Source organism: Pongo pygmaeus, chromosome 5 (genome assembly GCF_028885625.2).
Source record: "Pongo pygmaeus isolate AG05252 chromosome 5, NHGRI_mPonPyg2-v2.0_pri, whole genome shotgun sequence".
Classification (NCBI taxonomy): Eukaryota; Metazoa; Chordata; class Mammalia; order Primates; family Hominidae; genus Pongo; species Pongo pygmaeus.
In genome coordinates this window covers 36022136-36047219 of record NC_072378.2, presented here as the reverse complement: position 1 = coordinate 36047219, position 25084 = coordinate 36022136, and the positions used below count along the sequence as shown (strand labels likewise).

At 39.1% G+C, this 25084-nt stretch overlaps 2 protein-coding genes and 1 pseudogene across 3 annotated transcripts in view; 2 read left to right on the top strand and 1 right to left on the bottom strand.

Moving 5' to 3' along the window:
* LOC134739717 (collagen alpha-1(I) chain-like) overlaps positions 1–22517 on the top strand; it is a 34053-nt gene extending 11536 nt beyond the window's left edge. Inside the window, exon 2 of the mRNA XM_063666163.1 lies at positions 19429–22517. Within this exon, the coding sequence (XP_063522233.1) occupies positions 19429–19447 (19 nt within the window). The 3' untranslated portion in view covers positions 19448–22517. The remainder of the gene's footprint in view (positions 1–19428) is intronic.
* FKBP5 (FKBP prolyl isomerase 5) overlaps positions 1–25084 on the top strand; it is a 111995-nt gene that overhangs the window by 11732 nt on the left and 75179 nt on the right. The window lies entirely within an intron of this gene.
* Positions 21906–22026, bottom strand: LOC129039779 (small nucleolar RNA SNORA40; annotated as a pseudogene).

The following is a 25084-nucleotide window of genomic DNA, read 5'->3' as shown; positions in this document are numbered from 1 at the left end:
CCTTACTTTCACCTTCTATTAATATTTGTATCCACTTTCCTGCTTTTCTTGCCTTTTCTTTTTCTATTTGCTTTACACTATGACGTCAAATCCCTCTTTTCTCTTCTTGCTGCTGCTGTTTTCCAGCTGTCCTTCATTACCCATATTTCATTATGACTGTGGAATTTATCAGATAGACCCTTGAGTCTAAGCTATTACTGATTTAAATTCAGATGTCCCAATAGTTGTTAGGATTAATAGGACCCTTCTACTCTGTTATACAGCAACTGGAGAGATGAATCCTAGGGTTTAGAGGGGGTGGGCAAGCCTGAGGGTAGAAGGAATGGTGTAGAAGAGAATTCCAAGGATTGTTTTGATTTTGCCCCTAAAATATAAGTTAAAATCCTAAGTTTTGATGATGATGACTTTTGCACTGATAAAAGTTTGATCCTGAAATCATAATGGACTGTGAATTTCTTGAAGGCAGAGAGCTGAACTTCTAATTCTGAATCCACAGCATTCAGTAATGCTTAAGTATTGCTGCTGCTAAGTGCAAGTTGAATTGAATTGTTAGGATTGATGCTTTCTTCCCTCGAGGTGTTTTGTGGTAGGCTGGGGATTAAGAGTATGGTATAGACTTTTTTTTTTTTTTGAGACGGAGTGTTTCTCTGTCACTCAGGCTGGAGTGCAGTGGCGTGATCTCGGCTCACTGCAACCTCTGTCTCCCAGGTTCAAGCGATTCTCTTGCCTCAGCCTCCTGAGTAGCTGGGATTACAGGCACGTGCCACCACGCCCAGCTAATTTTTGCATTTTTAGTAGAGACGGGGTTTCACCATGTTGGTCAGGCTGGTCTCGAACTCCTGACTTTGTGATCCACCCGCCTCGGCCTCCCAAAGTGCTGGGATTACAGGCGTGGGCCACCACACCCAGCCTAGAGTATGGTATAGACTCGTGTATGACTTCAGTGAATCTTATCACTACCACTTTGTGGTATGGGATAAGATACTTATTTTCTGTAAGTCTCAGTTTCCTCAACTATAACATGCGAGAGGGACAAAATGAGCACTTACCTCAAGGTTGTTGTGAGGATTAAATGAGACAATACATGTAAAGCGCTTAGCTCAGCACCTAGTATGTCTTCAGTAAATATTAAATACTATGGTGGTTTCATTAATAAGTACTGCTGTGTTCCACATATTTATTAAGTTCTGCTAGGTTCTAAGTAGGGTTAACGAAATGAACAGGACATGATCCTGCTCTCAGAAAAGACAGAACATAAGCACAAAAGATAATTAACAACCTAGATCCAATGGTAAGTGGCAAAGGAGTGGTTTACTTAAGGGCTCAAGAGGCTGAGCAAATGAGAACTTCAGGAAGGTGACAGAACTTGATCTCAGCTTTGAAGGACTAATTAGCAAGTTGACAGTCTCCTTGGAGCCAGACTGCTTGTGTTTGAATCCTAGTTCTGCTACTGTGTCATCTTAAGCAAGTGACGCGATCTCTCTCCTAGGATTGTTGAGAGAATTAAATGAGTTAATACCCGTAAAACACTTAGAATGGTTCCGCAAACATTGTTAGAGCTTGATAAATTATTATTAATAAGTTGAGAGAAGGGAGAATGCATTTCAGATAGAACATTGCGTGATAATGAAGGGGAGATACTCTAGGTTTGTTTGAAATGATGAAGCCAAATTGGCCAGAGGGATAGCTTGTTGGAAAATAGTGGATGAATATGTCGGGGCAGAGTTATGAATAAGTAAGCCAAGAAGTGTGACATCTCTTCCATATGTACTGAGGGAACTTGGAAAGATTCTTGGGTTATTTGTCAACTCTTATGTGTTACAGATAATTTCTAAGTCTGTATCTCCAGCATTTCTACCTTCCTTGATTTCAAAATAACTGAAAGTTCTATTCAAGCTAATTTTGATAGTAAAGCTCATAATCTTCTAAGCTGAGCCATTATGCCTCTTTATTTGTTCATTTATTTTTGTAAATGTGTTTGGCTTTCTCTTTTTCTCCATATTCTAGTTGTTTACATAATCTTTACTCCTTTTCTCCAAAGGTTAGTGGGTTTCTGCTAGTGTTTCCTCTCTGTCCTCAAAACCCCAGTCTAGATCCTAAATCATCAAGCCATAAAGTGGAAAGGACCAGAGAGAGGGAGAAAGGGAAGAAGAAAGGGAACCATCCTCTAGTCCAGCCATCTTGTTTTACAGATAAGGAAATTGAGGTTCAGAGGAAGTAGAGGCATATGCTCAAGATCCACAGCTACCGAATGAGCAGGGCTGCCCCTTTCAGGACTAGACGAAGGCTGTTTTTTACTATCGTCTCAGTGTGATTCTCAGCCATCTGGGTGGGAATTACAGCAGTACAATAAATAAATTTTCTGTTATTACTATTAAGCACCAAGACAAAAAATAGTTTTATTACCAGGAACTATATGATAATAATTCAACCTTATTAATAAGCCCATGATTGTATTTCTCAGATGAGCCTCACTATTCTTAATACTTAAAACCAAGTCTCCAAAATCTGCTTTGAGAAGAGAGTTTCTTGCTTTCATTTTTAGAGTTGTAAATTATAAATATAATAGTATTATAAACATAAATAGTATTCTCAAAAGAGTGGGCTTTTTGTTTCTGTTTTCTTCTTTTTTTTTTCTTTTGAGACAGGGTCTTGCTCTGTTGCCCAGGCTGGAGTGCGGTGGCACAATGAAAGCTCCTTCCCAGGCTCAAGCGTTCTTCCCACCTCAGCCTCCCAAGTAGTTGGGACTAAAGGCGCACACCACCGCACCTGGCTAATTTTTAAATTTTCTGTAGAGATGGGGTCTCACTCTGTTGCCTAGGCTGGTCTCGAACTCCTGGCCTCAAGTGATCTGCCTGCCCTGGCCTCCCAAAGTGCTGGGATTACAGGCAGGAGCCACTGCACCCAGCCAATCTCTTAGATTTTAATGTATGCCACACACAACACATAATGGTATGTTATGTATTCAAGTATTTTCTTCTACATTGTTTTTCTACCTAGATGTAATGTGATAGAAGGTGTATATAAAGCCCTAAGCTTAGCGTCTGGCCATACCAGTTGCTCAATAAATATTCTTTTCCCTTTTTACAGGGCTGGTAATTTTTTCTCATATATAATGTTAATTCCCAATCACCAATTCACTATCACATCACTTCCTTTTCTTTCCTCAAAACGTATGTTTAAATACATTTGCCCTCTGTGCATTTTGAACATTTGCATAATGTACAAGTACTTTTTTTTTTTTTTTTGAGATGGAGTCTCTCTCTGTTGCCCAGGCTGGAGTGCAGTGGCGCGATCTCGGCTCACTGCAAGCTCCGCCTCTCGGTTCACGCCATTCTCCTGCCTCAGCCCCCCGACTAGCTTGGACTACAGGCGCCTGCCACTACGCCAGCTAATTTTTTGTATTTTTTTTTTTTTAGTGGAGACGGGGTTTCACCGTGTTAGCCAGGATGGTCTCAATCTCCTGACCTTGTGATCCGCCCGTCTCAGCCTTCCAAAGTGCTGGGATTACAGGCGTGAGCCACCGCCTCCAGCCACAAATACTTTTTAGTCGCCATAAGCATAATCAAGAAATCATTTTGCAAATGGTAAACTTTTCATGTTCTGTATTCTTTCCCATGATTAAAGAAGTAAAAAGTGGCCTGGGTTGCATAAAGATGTCCTAGACCTCTGCAATCTGCCACATTATTTCTTTAAAAAAAAAAAAAAGCAAGCTTCTGAACTAGATTGATTTTTACTGAAATATTAATTTTTCTTTATTATTTTTAAACACTGAAGTTGAATTGTATAATTCACAAATGCCTATACAAAACTTTTTTCCATGTCCTCAATACCTTGTATCAGATTATTTATATTTCATGGTTTGGTTTTTTTTTTTCTTGTCTTCATTTTTCTGAAGGTAAAAGGGGATTTTTTTCCCCCTTTTCTGATCTGTAACTTGTTTTGTATTTGGATGATTACCCTTTATAACAAATTTTATCTTCTAATTATGCTATTAAGAGAGAAGAAGACAGTGGCCGGGCACGGTCGCCCACGCCTGTAATCGCAGCACTTTGGGAGGCCGAGGTGGGCGGATGATGAGGTCAGGAGATCGAGACCATCCTGGCTAACACAATGAAACCCAGTCTCTACTAAAAATAGAAAAAATTAGCTGGGCATGGTGGCGGAAGCCTGTAGTCCCAGCTACTCAGGAGGCTGAGGCAGGAGAATGGCGTGAACCCGGGAGGCGGAGCTTGCAGTGAGCCGAGATCGCGCCACCGCACTCGGGCTTGAGCGACAGAGTGAGACTCCGTCTCAAAAAAAAAAAAAAAATTCTTCTAAATTAGATTTTAGGGTTCTTTTGAGGGCTGAGTTTGTTTGTGTAGGTTTCTCTTAGCCCCTTCATATATTGTGTTGGAACTTCTGTTTCTGTTTTTTAAATGTTTTCTCACGTTGAATTATTTTATTGCTGTTTGAAAAAAATATGTTAAACTGTATTTATGGGTGGTTGCTAGCCTTTTAAATTTACGTAGTAATAAATTTTGCTGTTAACTTCATTCTTAGAATATGAAGTTTTTTGTAATTTAACTTCTTTAGGTATTTACCCTGCAATTCTGATACCTTGAGAGAGAAAGGGATAATTGACTTTTTCACTTTCACTTTATAGATACTATTTGGCTACCTTGTTCCTTCCCTTTATTTTCATTTTATTTGTGTCTCCTAAAAGTGAGGACCTTTAATATAATGTTAGGCTCTTTATAGGCTGTCTTTTCTGTTATAAAATGTGTTCATTTCACTTTTCCATTTTTAATATGACTGTATTCTAGATTTTCTGTAATTCATGATGTATTTTTTAAGATTTTGGCTGGATTTGTCAGTTGGATTGTAGTTTCTTTTAACCTGTTTTTGTTTATTTATTTATTTATTTATTTATTTTTTTGAGACAGAGTCGTACTCTCTTACCCAGGCTGGAGTGCAGTGGTGTGATCTCAGCTCACTGCAACCTCTACCTCCCTGGCTCAAGCAATCCTTCCACCTCAGCCACCCAAGTAGGTGGGACTACAGGTGCGCACCACCATGCCTAACTAACTTTTCTATTTTTTGTGGAGGCAGGGTTTGGTTTTACCATTTTGCCCAGGCTGGTCTCAAACTCCTGGGAAGGGATCGTCTCACTTTGGCCTCAGAAAGTGCTGGGATTACAGGCATGAGCCACTGCACCTGGCTTATTAATTTCATTAATACCTTGCTTTTATCTCCATTTAACAAACTTTGGTATTACCATATACGAGATATTTTTGTGTGTATGTGTGTGTTTATATTTTTTAAATATGTGACTGAGTTTTTTCCCTTTTTCTTAGATTCCTAGACTATTTCAATATTTTTATACCTGTTGTCTACTCTGCAGCTAATGACACAGATAGCAGTATATGAGTTTTTCTTTTCTTTTCTTTCTTTTTTTTTTTTATTGAGACAGAGTCTTGCTTTGTTGCCCAGGGTGGAGTGCAGTGGCACGATCTTTTGTCACTGCAACCTCCGCCTCCCAGGTTCAAGTGATTCTTGTGCCTCAGCCTCCGGAGTAGCTGGGATTACAGGTGCCCATCACCACACCCAGCTAATTTTTTTTGTATTTTTAGTAGAGTCGGGGTTTCACCATATTGGCCAGGGCAAACTCCTAACCTCAAGTGATCCGCCCGCCTTGGCCTCCCAAAGTGTTAGGATCACAGGCGTGAGCCACCGTGCCTGCTGAGAATTTAATACACTTTATGTAAGTTAATTTTTTATGATAGTTATCTAGCTTTGCCAGACCAATTTTGTTAGTAAATTTAAAACATTAAAAAATTTTGAATCCTCCTAATTCAGTGTCTCTAATTTAGTAATTTAAGTTTTGATCCTTGTTTCATTCTATCATTCTTTTATTTTAAAAAATTGTCATTGGCTTTTCTAAAAGTGCATCATGAATCATGTGAAATAATTAACTCTAAAACAGCAAAGATACCTTTTAGAACCTTCATTTTTTATAAATTGCATTAACAAGTTATGCAGTGATGTGAAGATACAAACTAAGGTCATTAAGTTTTCTTTAATTTATAATTTATATTAACCTATTCATTGAAAAGGATTTGCTAGTTTGTGATTAAAGCAAAACAGGCAAAGACCATTAAAAACAAAGACAGAAAATGAGCATAAATCACTTAAGAAATAATGAGCAGAATGAGGGAATGGGAAGAAATCTTTATACCAATAATCTGAGGCAAGATAGTTTCTGTGTTTGAACATTAAATTTAGCTCTGAGCTTCCTGGCAAGCAATAGAAAAAAGGAAACAGGGTGGGTTTTATAGTTATTGTCCAATAAAGAAAGCTTTTTCAATTTTTCAGAAGAGAGAAACTTTTTCTGAGTCATGTTATAAGAGGTTTGTTATGTGAATTCTTACATATGGAACATAATTTATATTTCTAATTTTGAAAATTATTGAATTTCTTCTGTTGCTGTCTTAGCCATCAGATACCATTCTATGCATTGTAATTATATTGGTCATATTAAGTTCATGTCCACTGTTGTCAAAAGTGGAAATACCATAGCTGGGGTGTGTTTATGTATTGCCTCTAGAGCTGTAGCCACTGACGAACAGGAAACTGAAAGCTGAAAGTTCAGGAAATGTATTGTATTTAAACTGTGGAAAATATATATATGATACTTTACTGAAAGTCATGCTCTTGAAAACTGAAAAATTTATGTATGTATTTAATTAGAGATGAATAGTAAGGATTCTTATAATAATGCTGTCAGATGCTTAAATATGATAATAGATACAGTGTGTGCATTGTAGGCCAGGAACATTGTGCAATGCTAGAAAAAAAGGCAACAGATTATTGTATGTATTCAGCTATATTCTTTCAAGAAACAAAACAGCTGGCACATCAATTGAATTCCTCAAGGATGTTTTATTTCCAGAGAATTCCAGAGTTTTAGTTTTAGCTTAGTTCCAAGGAAGAGGAGGTCCCTGTTTTACAGGATAGCCTATTTCAGTCTTAGGGAATTCTAATGGTTAACTTCTGTTTTCATACACTGAATTTAACTTTGTTTTCCTGTGATTTATTAATATATTCTATAGCTTTTTTAGAGTTGAGAAGAAAATGATTAATTGATCAAACTTTTTTTGAAAAGTTAATTGCATCTCAAATGTTTTGTTAGATATTGTTGCATTTTAGGTTCCTTATAAAATACTTCCTACAGGAGTCTTTAGTTTTGAAGTTATAAAAAAAATTTATCAGAGGAAATGTGACTAATGTATATGCCTGGTTGAGCTGCATTTTCTTACTGTTTCTATACTTAGTATTTTAACAGGATGTGATTGATAGGAATTTAACATTCTAATTCTTTAAGACAATCATGAAGTTCTAATAGTTTCTTAGAAATGGAAATTATATCATTATATTTTGTTGTTTTATTGTTGTGCATTTTAGCAAAAGAGGTGACTTATAACTATTCCATTCCAGTTTTATGATTTGAAATTATAGTCACACAGAACATTTAGGGGCCACATTAAGTGAAAATTCCATTTATTACAAAGTTTTTAATAGGATTTTTAGCTGTATTACATGTCACTTAATTATAATCAATTTAATAGTTTCATTAAAATTAGTCTCTTTTCAGGATTGATTTTGGTTTTGGTCTGTTAGGGTCGTGTGTTTACCCCTGAACTGTTGTGGTAGCCAAAGGGATAGAAAGCACTGACTGGCAAAAAATGGACACTGGGCCTAGCCTAAGAGGGAGGAGCAGGGCTTCCCAGAGGAAAGTCCCGGGATGCTGTTTCCAGCATAAAGGGGAATGGGCTCTGGGCTCACACAAGGAGTCTCAGCAAGGCCAGACCGTAAAAGGGCTGGGTATAGTGGGAAGAAGAGTTGGATTTTATGCAGTAGCTGATCTGTTGTTGCCATAGAGGATTCTTTTTGGATAATAACTTTTACTTTCTTATTGTGTTACATACTCATTGTAGAAAAATTAAATTAGTGAAGGAAATAAAATAAAAATTTCCTATAATTTTTTTCCCTTTTTGAATGTTCTTAGCTAATTTCCCTTAAACTTCATTTAACATTTAGGTTACTTTTTTTTTCTTTTCGAAACAAGAGTCTCACTCTGTCACCCAGGCTGGAGTGCAGTGGCGGGATCGCAGCTCACTGCAACATCTGCTTCCTGAGTTCAAGTGATTCTTCTGCCTCAGCCTCCTGAGTAGCTGGGATTACAGGTGCCCGCCACCATGCCTGGGTGATTTTTGTATTTTTAATAGAGATGGGGTTTCACCATGTTGGCCAGGCTGATCTCAAACTCTTGACCTCAGGTGATCCACCTGCCTCGGCCTCCCAAAGTGTTGGAATTATAGGCATGAGCCACTGCGCCCAGCCAACTAGGTTACTTCTTATTTGTTTATTTGTAAGAGTGCTTGTTGAATTGTTCTTTCCACAGATTATGCTTCTAATAACTTTAAAAATTAATTATGGAGGAAACGGGTTAATTATTTTAAGGATTCTTTTTGGTTGATATAATGATTCTATTAATTAATATTTGTCTTATGGGAGCCATAAGCGTAATAGGCATAATGAGAGTGCACACCTGTAAGTCAGAGTGGTTCTTACAGGGGAGACAGGAAAAATGGAGTCCAAAAGGCCTTTCTGTAAGTTCCTTGGGAGCAGGGACTAGGTCTTTCTTGTTCACCATTATGTCAGTATCAGGCACAATGCTTGACGTCTAGTAAGTGTTCCATAAATAGTTGAATGAATGGATGAGTTTCTCATTAAGCACTTTTAGTAGCTCATATTTCTTGTACTGTGGATAATCAAGATCAATTATATTCATCTAAGGTTAACAGCCTTTGCTGTACTCAGTTTTCTTTATTAATGTAAATTTAATAAACTGATTTTTTTAAAAGGCATGCATGTATGCACGCACACACACACACACACACACACACACACAACAAGTGAAAATTTATTGTTTCTTCCCCTGAGCCCCATTCTCCAGAATTAGCTACTATTAATGGCTTACTATATTTTTTCTAGGTATTTTCTCTTCATATACATTTTCTTTTCTTTTTTTTGAGACAGAGTCTCGCTCTGTCGCCCAGGCTGGAGTGCAGTGATGCGATCTCGGCTTACTGCAACCTCCGCCTCCTGAGTTCAAGGGATTCTCCTGCCTCAGTCTCCCGAGTAGCTGGGATTATAGGCGCCCGCCACCATGCCCGGCTAATTTTTGTATTTTTAGTAGAGACGGGGTTTCACTGTGTTGGCCAGGATGGTCTTGATCTCTTGACCTCGTGATCTGCCTGCCTCAGCCTCCCAAAGTGCTGGGATTACAGGCATGAACCACCGTGCCCAGCCTTCATATACATTTTCTTTACACAAATAGAATAATTATATTCTGTTCTATAAATAGCTTTTTCCCCCTTCATGGCATTCTTAAACTTTCCATATCAATTCATTTGTAACTGTGTCTTTAGTTGTATAATTTTCCATTGTAGAGATGTATAATAGAAGTCTATTAAGGAAATCCACTCCCCTCCTTTTTTTTTTTTTTTTTTTACTATAATAGTAGTGTTTCTGCATGTATTTTTGCTTGCTTCTGTGAGAACATCTACAGGTTATTTCCTGGAAGTGATATTGCTGGGCTAAAGGATATCTGCACATAAACTTTGAGTAGATATTGGGAAATTGGCCCTTAAAAATATTCAACAAATTTGTACTCTTACCAAAGATATGAAGTGTTATTTTTCTGATAACTGTACACACTTTCATTTTGTGGATTAGAAGGATTAAACTTCTGAAAATGAATCCTTGTCATGATAACTTGAGATGTTCAGAAGATGATAGATTAGGTAATATATATGTTCCTTGGCTTATGGTAAGTTTATCTCCTGATAAACTCATTGTAAATAGAAAATATCACAAGTTGAAAATGCATTTAATATACCTAACCTACTGAACATCATAGCCTACCTTACACATGCTCAGAACACTTAAATTAGCCTACAGTTGGGCAAAACCATCTAATAGAATGCCTATTTTATAATGTGTTAAATGTCTCACATAATTTATTGAAAACTGAAAGTGAAAAGCAGAATAGTTGTAGGGGTGCTTGGAGTACTGTTTCTGCTGAATGTGTATTGCCTTCTCACCATCATGAAGTTGAAACTCGTAACCCAAACCATAAGTTGGGGACTGTCTGTAGTTCCATTGCCTGATGTGATCTGTTGAAGTTAGGTGGAAGATAGTGTACTATGACCTCTACAGACCCATAGTGTGCATTGTACAGATTCAGATGTAGAAGATCAGAATGTTGGGTTTCTAGGTTTTTATCTTTTTAGAATGTTTAAGATAAACATTTATGGCCGGGCACGGTGGCTCATGCCTATAATCCCAGCACTTTGGGAGGCCGAGGCGGGCAGATCATGAAGTCAAGAGATTGAGACCATTCTGGCAAACATGGTGAAACCCCATCTCTACTAAAAATACAAAAAAAATTAGCTGGGCGTGGTGGCACGCGCCTGTAGTCCCAGCTACTCGGGAGGCTGAGGCAGGAGAATTGCTTGAAGCTGGGAGGTGGAGGTTGCAGTGAGCCGAGATCACGCCACTGCACTCCAGCTTGGTGACAGAGCGAGACTCCTCTTAAAAAAAAAAAAAAAAGAGGAGCATTTACTAATGACGCTCTAAAGGAGCAGAAGACCCTGAGTGCTGGTTTGAGAAGTTTAGATTTGTTGTGCTGGGGCACTATTTAAGGTCCATGAATTAGAGAGTAATGTGGTGGGCGTGCTGTGTCAGAAAGGCTTCACTAGCAGTGTATACAGAATGAGTGGGAGTGCGTGAGCCGTCTGGAGGTAGGCAGGTCCTTTGGAGAACTGTAGTAATTCACAAAGGAGAGGAAGAAAACTCAAAATGTGGTGATAGCTATGGAGTCGAAAGTAAGGTAAGAAACACAATGAATAGTTGGCCGGTCCTATTGATTAAGTGGAGAAAAATTATATTGAACTTGCAAACCTAGGAGAATGGCCAGATAATACAGATTATGAAGTAAATGGAGAAGGGACCAATTTTGAAAAAGTTAATTTTCCTTAAAAACATAAGGAAATAAAAGGGTCCTGAAGTGAGAGAAATCAAAGATTGGAGAAGGAAAGAGGGAGAAATTATGTCACTTTTAATTTCAGCTACTACCTCTATTAGGATTTGGGAGTTATACTAATAGAGGTAGTAGTTGAAATTAAGAGTGGATGAGTTCTGGTATGAAGTGGTTGATGCGGACAACTGTTGATTGAGAACTGCATTTTAAGGAGAGGATACTGATAGTAATGGGAGATGGGATGAAAGAATGCCCAGGCAGAGAGGAAATTTAATAATTTCAGGAGTGGGGAAAGAATAAAGAGAAATGTTACTGCAGCCTACCTTTCATTCTTTTACTGTGCATAAGATACTGTATTTGCTGGATGTTTTCCTGTAGATACCACATTGTTCTTCCTCCGGGAGTGGCATGTCAGAAAATTTTGATGATTATTTTAAAGATGTTGAGTTTTATTCCTGAAATTGAATATGGTACCTGAAAAAGGGTCTTGGGAAAGTAGTTTTTGGTGTCATATGCTGTGTTCCTTTTAGTTCATAAAATCTTTTCATCTTGTTTGAATATCTGTGGGTCTAAAAAAAAACAGCTAATTTTTGGGTAGGTAAAAGTCCAGATACTTTGTACATTTTAATTGATTATTTAAAAAATATTCCCTGGCTTTTAAAACTTGGCTAATACAAATTATAAGAATCACCATCTTTGTAGAAGGACATACTGTGAATTCAGAGTTTTTGCTGGCTTAGTGCTTGTCAGCATGGAGCCTGTTCACAGGAAATGCTTTAGAATCAGAGTCAGAGACCTGTGACACTTCTGGGGAGTCAGTATGTAAAATAGAGTGCAGGCTCCGGAGTCATTCTCCCTGGTTCCACTGTTCACTAGCCGTATATCCATGGATAGATTACTTAGCTCGTCCGTTAGATTAGCTGTCTGGACGTGTCAGTAATAACAATCTCAGTGTCACATGGTTATTGAAGGGATCCATCATAGAGCTTACATTCTAGTAAGGAGAGACAGGCAGTATACAAATACTATAAATACACTGGAGGAAAACATAGTGGGGCTGATTATAGTCGATTTTTGCTCTTTTATTTCTAGTAACAGTAAAAGCAACTCTGATAAGAAGAGGTTTGAACATGAAGGCAGACCTGAAGGGAGTGAGGGAGTGAGCTATGCAGCTAACCAGGGAAGAGTTCCAGGTAGTGGGGACAGCAAGTGCAAAGGCCCTGAGGAAAGGGCATATGGGAGGGGGCAGCAAGAAGGCCACTGTAGCCAGAGCAGTGAGTGAGGGAAAAGGAGAAATAATTTCAGAGATAGCCAGGGATCAGCATATAAGGGTATTAAGCATAAGAAGGACTTTGGATTTTATCCTGAGTGAGATGGGAAACCATTGGAGTGCCAGAGTAATTTTTTCTTAAAGCTAGTCTGCTTGTCACTTCTTTTCTTAAAAATGCCTCAGTTCCCTGTTGCCTTTGGAATAATGTTCATGTACTTTACTTTGGCACACAAGGTCCTTCACAGTCAGGCCTCTGCCTGTTTATTTAGCATCATCTGCTTCTTTCCCACATGTACCCTTCACTTTAGCCAAGTGGGATCACATGCAGCTCCCTGGATGGGTCATGATGCTTTGTGTCTTCACGTCTTTCTGTACAGTTTGCCCTGTGAGAAGCCCTCCCCCTCAGCTCACATGGTCACTGGCTGTGTTTTAGAGGGTCCTCTTTGTGCTCTTGCTGTCTCATCATTTCCACCCCGAGCCAGTTTGTACTCAAGCTGCTTAGGCTTGAAGCATGCTGTATTCTTTTACCAGCCTTGATTTTACTCTTGCCACACCCTTGCCAGTTGAAAGTATGCCTATCTAGCTCAGACACTGCCATCTTCTGCCTCCTTTGGACCCTCAGAAACATTTTGTAGCTCTCTTCTACCTAATAACAATTATTTGGAATTAAAATGTTTCTTTGCCTTCACAAAAAATCCTTGGGCTAACTTTTCAGTTTTCTTTGTAGCTCCTAGAACAGGGTCTTACACACATTTCATATTCAGTAGGTGTTCATGGTGTGTAGGATTCATAGTGTAATTAGAAAACTATTGGCTTTCAAACAACTAAGGGCCAAAAGCAGCAAAAATGAATGCACAATTAAAATGAGATTCCTATTAACAAAACAAATTTACTGTAATTACGATAGCTAGGTAATCCTTGTTCTCTTATATATTTATATATACTTACTAGTGGCACCAAATATTAGTATACCCAGTTTGAGATGCAGTTTGTTGAAATATATTTGGACACAGCCAGGGGTGATGGCTCACACCTGTAATCCCAGCACTTTGGGAGGCTGAGGTGGCAGGATCGCTTGAGCCCAGGAGTTCAAGAACAGCCTGGGCAACATAGTGTGACCTTGTCTCTACAAAAAAAAAATCAAAAAATTAGCTGGGTGTGGTTGTGCATGTCTGTAATCCCAGCTACTCAGAAGGCTGAGGTGGGAGGATCATTTGAGCCTGGGAGGTTGAGGCTGCAGTGAGCCATGACTGTGCCACTGTACTCCAGCCTGAGCAACAGAGTGACACTGTCTCAAAAAAAAAAAGCCACATAAATGCTCATGGTTTTTGACGAGGTCATACCACTTCTAGAAATCTTCTTAAGAAAATAATATAAACTAGCCAGCCACAGTGGCTTTTGCATGTAAATCTCAGCAACTTGGGAGACTGAGGCAGGAGGATCACTTGAGCTCAAGAATTTGAGACCAGCCTGGGCAACATAGCAAGACCTTGTCTCTATAAAAAAAATTTTTTTTAAATAAAAAAGAGAAAGTAACACAAACTGAATGATAATTACAACATCTACTACTACTAATGTTGAAAGTTTACCATGTAACAGGTGCTGTACAAAGCCCTTTATGTGCATTACTTAATTTAGTCCTCACAATCCCAAGAGATGTTGATAACCGATAACCTTGTGTTTTAGATAGGGAAACTGGCACAAAGATGGCAAGTGACTTGCACAAGATCATACAGCTGCTATGTTGTCAAGCTAAGATTCTCACTCAAGCAGACTGTGTTCAAGAAGCCATACTCTTTTTTTTTTTTGAAACAGAGTTTTGCTCTTGTCACCCAGGCTGGAGTGTGCAGTGGCTCAATCTCTGCTCACTGCAACTGCCTCCCGGGTTCAGGTGATTCTCCTGCCTTAGCCTCCTGAGTAGCTGGGATTACAGGTGCTTGCCACCACACCCGGCTAATTTTTGTATTTTTAGTAGGGACGGGGTTTCACCATGTTGGCCAGGCTAGTCTTGAACTCGTGACCACAGGTGATCTGTCCGCCTCAGCCTCCCAAAGTGCTGGGATCAGGCATGAGTCACCGTGCCCAGCCAAGAAGCCATACTTTCAATTACATATGATAAAAGCTTAGGCACAAAAATGTTCATAGCAGTGTTATAGAGTATTAATAAGTTGGATGCAATGTATATCATTCATGAATTATGGTCATCCATTCAGTAGAATAATTTTTTAGCAGCTTAATTGAGATAAAATTCACATACCATAATATTCTCCCCTTTAAAGTGTACAATTCAGGCCAGGTGTGGTGGCTCATGCCTGTAATCCCAGTACATTGGGAGGCTGAGATGGGAGGATCACTTGAGACCGGGAATTCAAGACCAGCCTGCTCAATGTAGCGAGACCCCATATCTCTATAAATAAATAAATACATAAAATAAAATAAGGTAAATCAAAAATAAAATATATAATTCAGTGGTTTCCAGCTTATTTCCAGATTTGTGCAACTATTACTGCTGTCCCACTTTGGAACATTTATAACCCTAAAAAGAAATCTCCCATTCCCCATTTCCTCCTGTTTCCCCTAACCCTAAGCAACCACCAGTCTACTTTCTGTCTCTATGAATTTGCCTATTCTGAACCTTTCGTATAAATGGGATCATATAATGTATGGCCTTTCATGATTGGCTGCTTTCAAGTGAAATTAATAGTCCTAAATATGCACCTAATAACAGAGCTTCAAGATACATGAATCAGAAACTGATAGAACTGAAAGGATAAATAGATCTAAAATTATAGTTGGAGATTTCAATACCTCACCTCTCTCTCAATAATTGATAGAACAAGTAGACAAAAAATAATTTAGAAGATGTGAACTACATTATCGACTAACCTAATCGACATTTACATAGTATTCTACCCAATACAAGCAGAATACACATTCTTTTCAGTTGCACACAGGACATTTACTAAGATAGATCATATTTTTGTTCATAAAATAGTGTCAGTGTTGGCTGGGCGCAGTAGCTCATGCCTGTAATCCCACCACTTTGGGAGGCCGAGGCGGGCAGATCACCTGAGGTCAGGAGTTTGAGACCAGCCTGATCAACATGGAGAAACCTCGTCTCTACTAAAAATACAAAATTAACTGAGTGTGGTGGCGCATGCCTGTAATCTCAGCTACTCCAGAGGCTAAGGCAGGAGAATCGCTTGAACCCAGGAGGCGGAGGTTGCAGTGAGCCAAGATGGCGCCACTGCACTCCAGCTTAGGCAACAGGAGCGAAACTCAGTCTCGGAAAAAAAAAAAAAAAAAAATTGAATTCCCACAAAGAAAACTCTAGGCCTACATGGTATTCCTGATTCTACCAAACATTTTAGGAAGTCATAATACCAATTTTACACAAACTCCTCCATAAAATTGATAAAGATGGAATATTTCTTAAGTCACTCTGTGATTTTTATTATTTATTTACTTATTTCTTCCTGAGCCAGGGTCTCGCTCTGTTGCCCAGGCTGGAGTGTGGTGGTGTGATGGTGTGATCATGGCTCACTGCAACCCCCACCTCCGGGGCTCAAGCCGTCTTCCCACCTCAGCCTCTGAGTAGCTGGGACTATAGGTGTATGCCACCATGCTCAGCTAATTTTTGTATTTTTTGGTAGAGATGGGGTTTTACCATGTTGTGCAGATTGGTCTCGAACTACTGGGCTCAAGCAATCCACCCGCCTTAGCCTCCCAAAATGCTGAGATTACAAGTGTAAGCTACCACACCCAGCCAGCAATATTTTTAACAAAATTTTAGCAAATTGAATCCAACAACATATAAAAACGATAAAATACAATGACCAAATAGGGTTTATTCCAGGTATCCAAGGTTGGTTTAACATTTGAAAACCAATGTCACGTACCACATTAACAAGAGAAAGCATATGATCAGCTCAATAGATGCAGAAAAAACATTTAACAAAATTTAACATGCCTTGCTGATAAAAACTCAGCAAACTAGGAAAAGAAGGGAACTTCTCATTCTGATAAAGGGTATCTGTGAAAAACCAATAGCTAAAATCATAGTTAATGCTGAAAGACTGAATGCTTTCCCTATATAATATTTAGAACAAGTCAAGATATCTGCTATTGCCAGTTGTGTTCAGCATTGTTCTGGAGGTTCTTTTTTTTTTTTTTGACGGAGTCTCAAAAAAAGACGGACTTGCCCAGGCTGGAGTGCAGTGGCGCAAACTCAGCTCACTGCAAGCTCCGCCTCCTGGGGTTCACGCCGTTCTCCTGTCTCAGCCTCCCAAGTAGCTGGGATTACAGGCGCCTGCCACCACGCCCGGCTAATTTTTGTATTTTTAGTAGAGACAGGGTTTCACCGTGTTAGCCAAGATGGTCTCGATCACCTGACCTTGTGATCCACCCGCCTCGGCCTCCCAAAGTGCTGGGATTACAGGCATGAGCCACCGCGCCTGGCCAATTTTTGTATTTTTTTTTTTTTAAGTAGAAACGGGGTTTCACCGTGTTGGCCAGGCTGGTCTCGAACTCCTGACCTCGTGATCTGCCCGCCTCAGCCTCCCAAAGTGCTGGGATTACAGGTGTGAGCCACTGTGCCTGGCCTTATAATTTTATTACAAAATTGAGAAACCAGATGTTTTACTTTATGTTTTCTAAATTTCTGAATGTATTTTCAGAATGATATAAAATGTTAAATTTTATTTTAGATTAGAACATTGTTATCCAACTGGATGATAAAGAAAAGGAAAAGGAAAGAATGTTGTGAGACCTCCTAAGTACAAAATGGAGGAAGTCAATGGAATAATGGAATTCCAAGCTTGAGAGAAATTCTTAGGATTTTGATTGGATGATTAGGTATTGGTGGTAGAGAGAATAATGGATCCTCAAAAATGGAACTTGTAAATATGTTACCTTATAGGGCAGAAAGGACTTTGCAGATGTGAACAAGGTTAAAGGCTTTGAGATGGGGAGATTATCCTGGGTTATCCAGGTGGGCTCAACTTAATCACGTGGGTTCTTAAAAGTGGAAAACTTTCCCAACTATAGTCAGAGAGAGAGATGACTACAGAAGAATGATCAAATAAATGCAGTATTCCTGGCTGAAGATGGAGGAAGGGGGCCACCAGCCAAGAAATGTGGGCAGCCTCTAGAATGTGGAAAAAGCCAGGAGATGAGCGCTCTCCCAGAGCCTCCAGAAGGAATGCAGCCCTGCCAACACCTTGATTTTAGCCCAGTGAGACCCATTCTGGACTTCTGATCTGCAGAACTGTAAAATGATAAATTGGTATTATTTCAGCCACTAAGTTTGTGTTCATTTCTTTTTTTTTTTTTTTTTTTTTTTTCTTGAGACGGAGTCTCGCTTTGTCACCCAAGCTGGAGTGCAGTGGTGCGATCTCGGCTCACTGCAAGCTCCGCCTCCCGGGTTCACGCCATTCTCCTGCCTCAGCCTCCTGAGTAGCTGGGACTACAGGCGCCCGCCACCACACCCGGCTAATTTTTTTTGTATTTTTAGTAGAGACGGAGTTTCACCGTGTTAGACAGGATGGTCTCGATCTCCTGACCTTGTGATCCACCCGCCTCAGCCTCTCAAAGTGCTAGGATTACAGCCGTGAGCCACCGTGCCCGGCTTTTTTTCTTTTTCTTTTTCTTTTTTTTTTTTTGAGACGGAGTCTTGCTGTTTCCCCAGGCTGGAGTGCAGTGGCAAGATCTCACCTCACTGCAACCTCCACCTCCCGGGTTCAAGCGATTCTCCTGCCTCGGCCTCTCGAGTGGCTGGGATTACAGGCACGCGCCACCATGCCCTGCTAAATTTTGTATTTTTAGTAGAAATGGGTTTTCACTATGTTGGTCAGGCTGGTCTCAATCTCGAACTCCTGACCTCAAGTGATCCACCTGCCTCAGCCTCCCAAAGTGCTGGGATTACAGGCATGAGCCACTTTGCCCGGCCTGTTTGTGTTAATTTCTTATGGCATCTGTAGAAAACTAATACCACATGTAAGTGGGTAAAGCTCAGAATTCATATTTTGCCAGAGGGTTGCAATGGAAAGTGAACTCTGTATTGTTAAGATAACTTTCTATCCCTTGGGAATTGTTTTTCCTTCCACTTAGCAAACCTCATTTTCCCCAAAAGTAAAACATATATTTATAAATTACTTTTTAATGAATAAATACAAAATAATAGAGTTGGAATAAACCTTAGATATGATTCCAGTCTAACCCCTGAAAAGTATAGATGGAAAAACTGAGTGAGGGCCAAAGATTCCATAGCTAGTTAATAGTAGATCTGAGTTTATTGGCCCTTTCTTCCTTCCATATTTTTATGGAATTTAAGATGATGATTTAAGATGGCCAGGTTTTTTATTCTTTCTACACAGACTCAAATGCTATTCTTGTACAGTTTTTCTCTTAGGCATATAATGGACTTTGGGAAACAATTTATATAATAGTGTTTTAATGAGCTAGTACTATAAGAGGATACAGTATTACATAAAACTTTTGTGTTGGGTTTTTCTGTCTGCGTCTCAAGTCTGAAACATCTCTTCCTCCAGTTGCTAGTTAATGTATACTCAAATATTGGCAGCTAGGTGTGGTCCTCTGTTCTTGACTGTCCATATTTAAACCAAACTAATCTAATTAATAAGGTAAATCTGCTATGTGTTGTGTATGCACAGACATACTCTTATAATGCACTTCAGAGATAGATTTTAATTATGCTTGGGTGTTCTTAATTAGTACGCCTGATTAGAACAGAATTTTATTTTTACTTTTATAGTTAAACGCTCAGGTACAGTGTAATTCTCCAGATTAGATTTTTCAGATTAAATTTAGAGAAGGAATATACTTAGCTTGTAATGGTATTTCAGCACTGATTCTTTATAGTGTCTGATGTTTTGCCATCTTTACATTGACTGTGATTTTGAAAATTGTGATTCATCTCATCATTTATTGAGTACTGCTCCTATGCCATTTACTTATACTAGGTGGTGGGATTACAAAATGAATAGGACACATTCTCTACATGTATAGTATTTATAGACTTTTCTCATATGTTACCTTGTTGGCTCGTTCCTAGAAATCATCAGGAGACTTAGGACCAAACTCTTTGGCCCTAGTGAATCACCTCAAGTTACTCCACCACTGTGGCACAGGTAGAAATTTGACTTTCTATAAAAAACCTAGACAAATAATAGGGGCTCATTCCTACTGTCTTCACCTTTATCAAAATGTAAGTTCCATGGAGACAGAAATTGTTTTCTGTTGTTTAATGCTGTATCTCCACTACAACAGTGCCCAGCATATAGTAGGTATTCAGTAGACAGTTGTTGAATAAATAAGTGAATGGCTCCTACTTATCCTTCAGCTTTCAATTAATTTATTATTATTTTAAATTTCTGTTTCTTTTTAGAGATGGGGTCTCACTATGTTGGCCAGGCTGGTCTTGAACTCCTGGCCTCAACTGATCTGCCCACGTCGGCCTCCCAAAGTGCTGGGATTACAGTTGTGAGCCACCGAGCCAGGCCCACAACTACTTTTTTTTAAGAGTCAGGGTTTCACTATGTTGCTCAGGCTAGACTTCAATTCCTGGGCTCAAGCGACCCTCCCACCTCAACCTCCAAAGTTGCTGGAGGTACAGACACTTGGCACTGGACCCAGCTGCTGCCATAACTTTAACAGTGATGCCTATCAGATGTACCTTTGAGCTAAGGGGTCTCTTGTCTTGGTACAGAGCTGGATACAGCTTATGAGAGATAAGAGGCAATGCATAAAATTAGCTGGGCGTGGTGGCACATGCCTGTAATCCCAGCTACTCAGGAGGCTGAGGCAGGAGAATCGCTTGAACCCGGGAGGTGGAGGTTGCAGTGATCTGAGATTGTGCCATTGCACTCCAGCCTGGGCGACAAGAGCAAGACTCCATCTCAAAAAAAAAAAAAAAAAAAAGAAAAGAAAAAAAGGCAATGCATAAAGTCAAGAAAGAAAGTGCCAGAGAAGGATTCAGGTTGCTTCAGGGGGTAAAACAGCAGTAAATAGTTTTATTTGAACAATGGTATGGTATGGTATTAATGAGGGGAATAGTACAGTAACTTCAGACACTTTCTAAGTGCTGTAGATCTTTTAAAATCCATCATAGTCGTCTTGCTGACTTCTTTAGTGATGGTTTGAGTTTTAATTATTCAATTATGCTGCCAAAAGTACTGCAGGTTGTCAAGTATCATTTATCCAAAATGCTTGGGACAAGAAGTGTTTTGGATCTTGGATTTTTTCAGATTTTGGAATATTTGCAAATTTCTCTAAGGGAAAAAAGATATTTTGGCATGTAATGCATAATATTTGCATAATTATAATCCAGTGTTCTAAAATTGTTGTACCCACCAAAATCTACAAACAATAAGGAACTGTGGTTGTTTGCTGCAAATAACTATAATAAACCACACTTTGTATCACATGTATTAGCCCATTGTGACATTGTCAATTGACCATATGCACATACATGTATACATGAGATATAGTATCTTGGGGATGGAACCCAGGTGTAAACATGAAATTTATTTATGTTCATATGTACTTATACACACAGCCTGAAGGTAATATCATACAATATTTTTATTTTTTATTTTATTTTTTAATTTTTTTAAAGTCAATAAATTTTTATTCATGGAATTCCATGTTGTGATTTCTTCCACTATCCATCAGGGCCACTTTAGATCCGCTAAAGAGCTGGAGTCAAAAGATTTATCTTCAAGTTAGCCATTTTTAATGAAACTATTGCTTATTTTAATCCAGTTTTCCTGTCGGCCCATAATTCTTTTACTTTGGCTTCTGTCATCTCCTTTTAATATGGATATACTGGTGAAGATTTCAAAATTCACCAAGGATCTTTGGGATCTAATTTCTTCAACCAATTTACTTTAGGGTCCTTTTTACTGTAGGTGGTGGATCTGCCTGGTTCTCAATTTGACACCCTCTCTTAACATGAATGAATTCAAATCATATTCATTCCTAAGCGATGACACTCAAGAATAGTACAGATGTGTGGAATATGCCAGTACCTTTAACTCCAGATATCATGTTCTCAAGATAACTATTAAAACAAAAAGCCATCATATGTATCGTCAACATGAAATTGGAATGCAAAATTAATACTGCTGAGGACTTCCCTCATATCCCATGCTGTTTAACTGTCTATTCTACAGTCCTATAATTAGTCTTTTTTTTGTTAAGAGACAGGGTCTTTGTTACCCAGGCTGGAGTACAGTGGTGCCATCAAAGCTCAGTGCAGCCTCCAACTCCTGAGCTCAATCCTTTTGCCTCAGCCTCCCCTTCCTGAGTAGCTGCAGCTACAGGCACATGCCCCAATACCCAGCTAATTTTTAAATTTTTGTGAAGATGAGGTGTTTGTTACTTTCTTTCCCAGGCTGGTCTTGAACTCCTGGTTTCAAGCAATAACTCCCGCCTCGGTGTGGGGATTGCAGGCTTGAGCCACTGTGCCTGGCCTGGAACCAACCTTTATGGCTATCAATACTCCCATCAGTTAACTGTCTCAGGTATCATAATATCCCTTCTTATATGTATCAAAACTCATACTGAACAATGAGTTCTGGGTTGCAAAAGAGGATTTATTTTTTGCACCTAACCATAAGTCTTTGTCCACAAGTTAAACAAAAACAGTGCAGTATACAATATTTTTAATAATTTTGTGCATTAAATAAAATTTGTATACTTGAACCATTAGAAAACAGAAGTATTAGGTGTGGAGTTTTTCACTTGTGGCATCATGTTAGAATTCAAAAAGTTTCAGAGTTTGGAGCATCTTGGATTTTGGATTTTTCCAATTAGGAATGCTCAACCTAATCAGAAGTGAGACTTGGACATTAAAAGTTTGAAAGCCATGGTTTTATTTGCTTAGTAGTATATAATTGCAACAGTACTTTTTATCTTAATTATTGTGTAGAATCTGATGACTCCCCAACATGTAACTGTCACCCACACTTCTCTCCTGAGCTCAGGCCTTATCTCTGATAACCTTCTGGACATCACACAAGCACCCCTTGCTCAACATACCCCAGCCAGAGTTCTCTTGTTCTCCATAAAAAGCACTCTAAAATGTTCGAATTAAATTGAAGAGAAAGAATAAAAAGTCCTGATGAGTGGAACCATGAAATGTTTCGTCTTTTTCCCTAAGTTTAAAAAGATCATGAAAGTAATACATGTTTAATGTTAAACTATTTAAATAATATAAAAATAAAATGTAAGAAGTGAAAATTCCTTCTTATCCTCCCAAATCTCATTCTCCAGAGGTAACACTGTTTTAGCAGTTTGGTAAGTTATCTTTCCAAACTTTTTCTATATATAAGCAAATACACAAACACATGTATACTTTTTTCCTCTTGGAAATAGGATCATGTTACAAATCATTCTGCAACTCACCATTCACTTAATAGTACATCTTGAAAATCCATCTGTCTTTTCATGTGAGTATTAGAAGGTTGTTTATGTGGAATGGGTAAGACCTCACCTGCTCCATATTAGTCATATTTTCAGAGGTTAGCTGTCTTAAAGGGAAAACAATGAAAAAGACATTTTGGCATGTAATGAACAGTATTTGCATAATTGTAATCCAGTGCTCTAAAATGATCACACCCACCCACCCACCAAAATCTACAAACAACTGGGAACCGTGGTTGGTGGCTGCAAATATATTGCTATAAATTACACTGTTTGTGCCAGGTGTGGTGGCTCGTGTCTGTGATCCCAGCACTTTGGGAAGCTGAGGCGGGCGGGTCACTTGAGCTGAAGGAGTTCGAGACCAGCCTGGCTAACATGGCGAAACCCCATCTCTACTAAAAATACAAAAATTAACCGGGCATTGGTGGTGCACACCTGTAATCCCAGCTACTCAGGAGGCTGAGGCAGGAGTATCATTTGAACCTAGGAGGCGGAGATTGCAGTGAGCCAAGATCAGGCCACTGCACTCCAGCCTGGGCAGCAGAGCAAGAGTCTGTCTCAAAAAATTTTTAAAAATAAAAAATAAATTACACTGTTTGTGTTACATGTATTAGCCCATTGTGGCATCATCAACTGACTTTTTTTTTTTAAATGGTCCAGATAACCAAATCATCACTGGGCACTATGCACCGTAACAATACACTTCATTTACTACAATGCTATTCTTTTTTCCTTTTTTTTTTTTTTTTGACAATATCTTGCTCTGTTGCCCAGGCTGCAGTGCAGTGGCGCAACCATGGCATGATACTCCTGCCTCAGCCTCTCCAGTAGCTGGGACCACAGGCGTGTATTTTTTATTTTTAGCAGAGATTGAGTCTCACTCACTGTGTTGCCCAAGCTGGTCTCAAACTCCTGGGCTCAAGCCTTGACATCCCAAAGTACTGGGATTACAGGTGTGAGCCACTGTACCTGACATTCTTTTATAATGGATGAACATTTACAAAATATTTTCCCAATTTAGTTGTTTGGATGTTTTTGTTTAGACTTTTAGCTAAATGATTCTCTACTGTATAGATTTATCTCATCCTTTTCAAAAATATATTTTTATAGTAAGTATTTGCCAAATTTTACTCTAACATTCCCATGACCATCCTTTTAAGGAAAAACTTTGAAATACTTTTATTTAGCCATACAGTTAAAATTTAGCTGGAACTAAGTGACCTGTGTTTAGTTGATGAACAGATCCATGCTATTCTTGCATCATGACTTTTTAATCTCCCCTTGATTCTTTTCCCTATATGCATTTAAGCCTGTCTGGTTCTTTTCTCAAGCCTTTGCTCCCTACTTCCCTTTCACCCAAAGCATTTCATGTTTCCCCTTTATAACCCTAGTATAAGTATCAGACTTCTCACCTGTGACTTTTGCCTCTCTGTACATCTCTCTTCTACTTTTAACTTTCATGTTTACAATATGCTACCTTTCTGTTATTTTCAGTTCTTACCTTCTCAAACTTCAGAGAATCCCCACTGCCTAGTATTTTTGGAAGATGCTAGAGGATACACAAAATGCCACCTCCCAGAAGGTCGAGGCATTTTTTTTCTTTAAAAAAAAAACCTTTTAGCCAAATACTTACGCATAAGAAATGCTCCATTTTATTCTCAGTAGTATCTTCAGAAAGATTTCGGAGGTAATTGCATCTACAAAATAAAGACTTAGTGCTAAGAAAATGAGCAATCCGATAAGAATATGTAAAATAAAAAACATTATTACTATTTTCTTTTTTTTTTTTTTTTTTTTTTTTGAGACAGAGTCTGGCTCTGTCGCCCAGGCTGGAGTGCAGTGGCACGATGTTGGCTCATTGCAAGCTCTGCCTCCTGGGTTCACGCCATTCTTCTGCCTCAGCCTCCCAAGTAGCTGGGACTACAGGCGCTCACCACCACACCCGGCTAATATTTTGTATTTTTAGTAGAGACAGGGTTTCACCATGTTAGCCAGGATGTTCTCCATCTCCTGACCTCGTGATCCATCTGCCTTGGCCTCCCAAAGTGCTGGGATTACAGGCGTGAGCCACCCCGCCTAGCCTTTTTTTTTTTTTTTTTTTTTTTTTTTTGAGATGGAGTTTCACTCTTGTCCTCCAGGCTGGAGTGCAATGGCACAATCTCCGCTCATTGCAACCTCCGTCTCCAGGGTTCAAGCGATTCTCCTGTCTCAGCCTCCTGAGTAGCTGGAATTACAGGTGCCCGCCACCATGCCCAGCCAATTTTTGTATTTTCAGTAGAGATGGG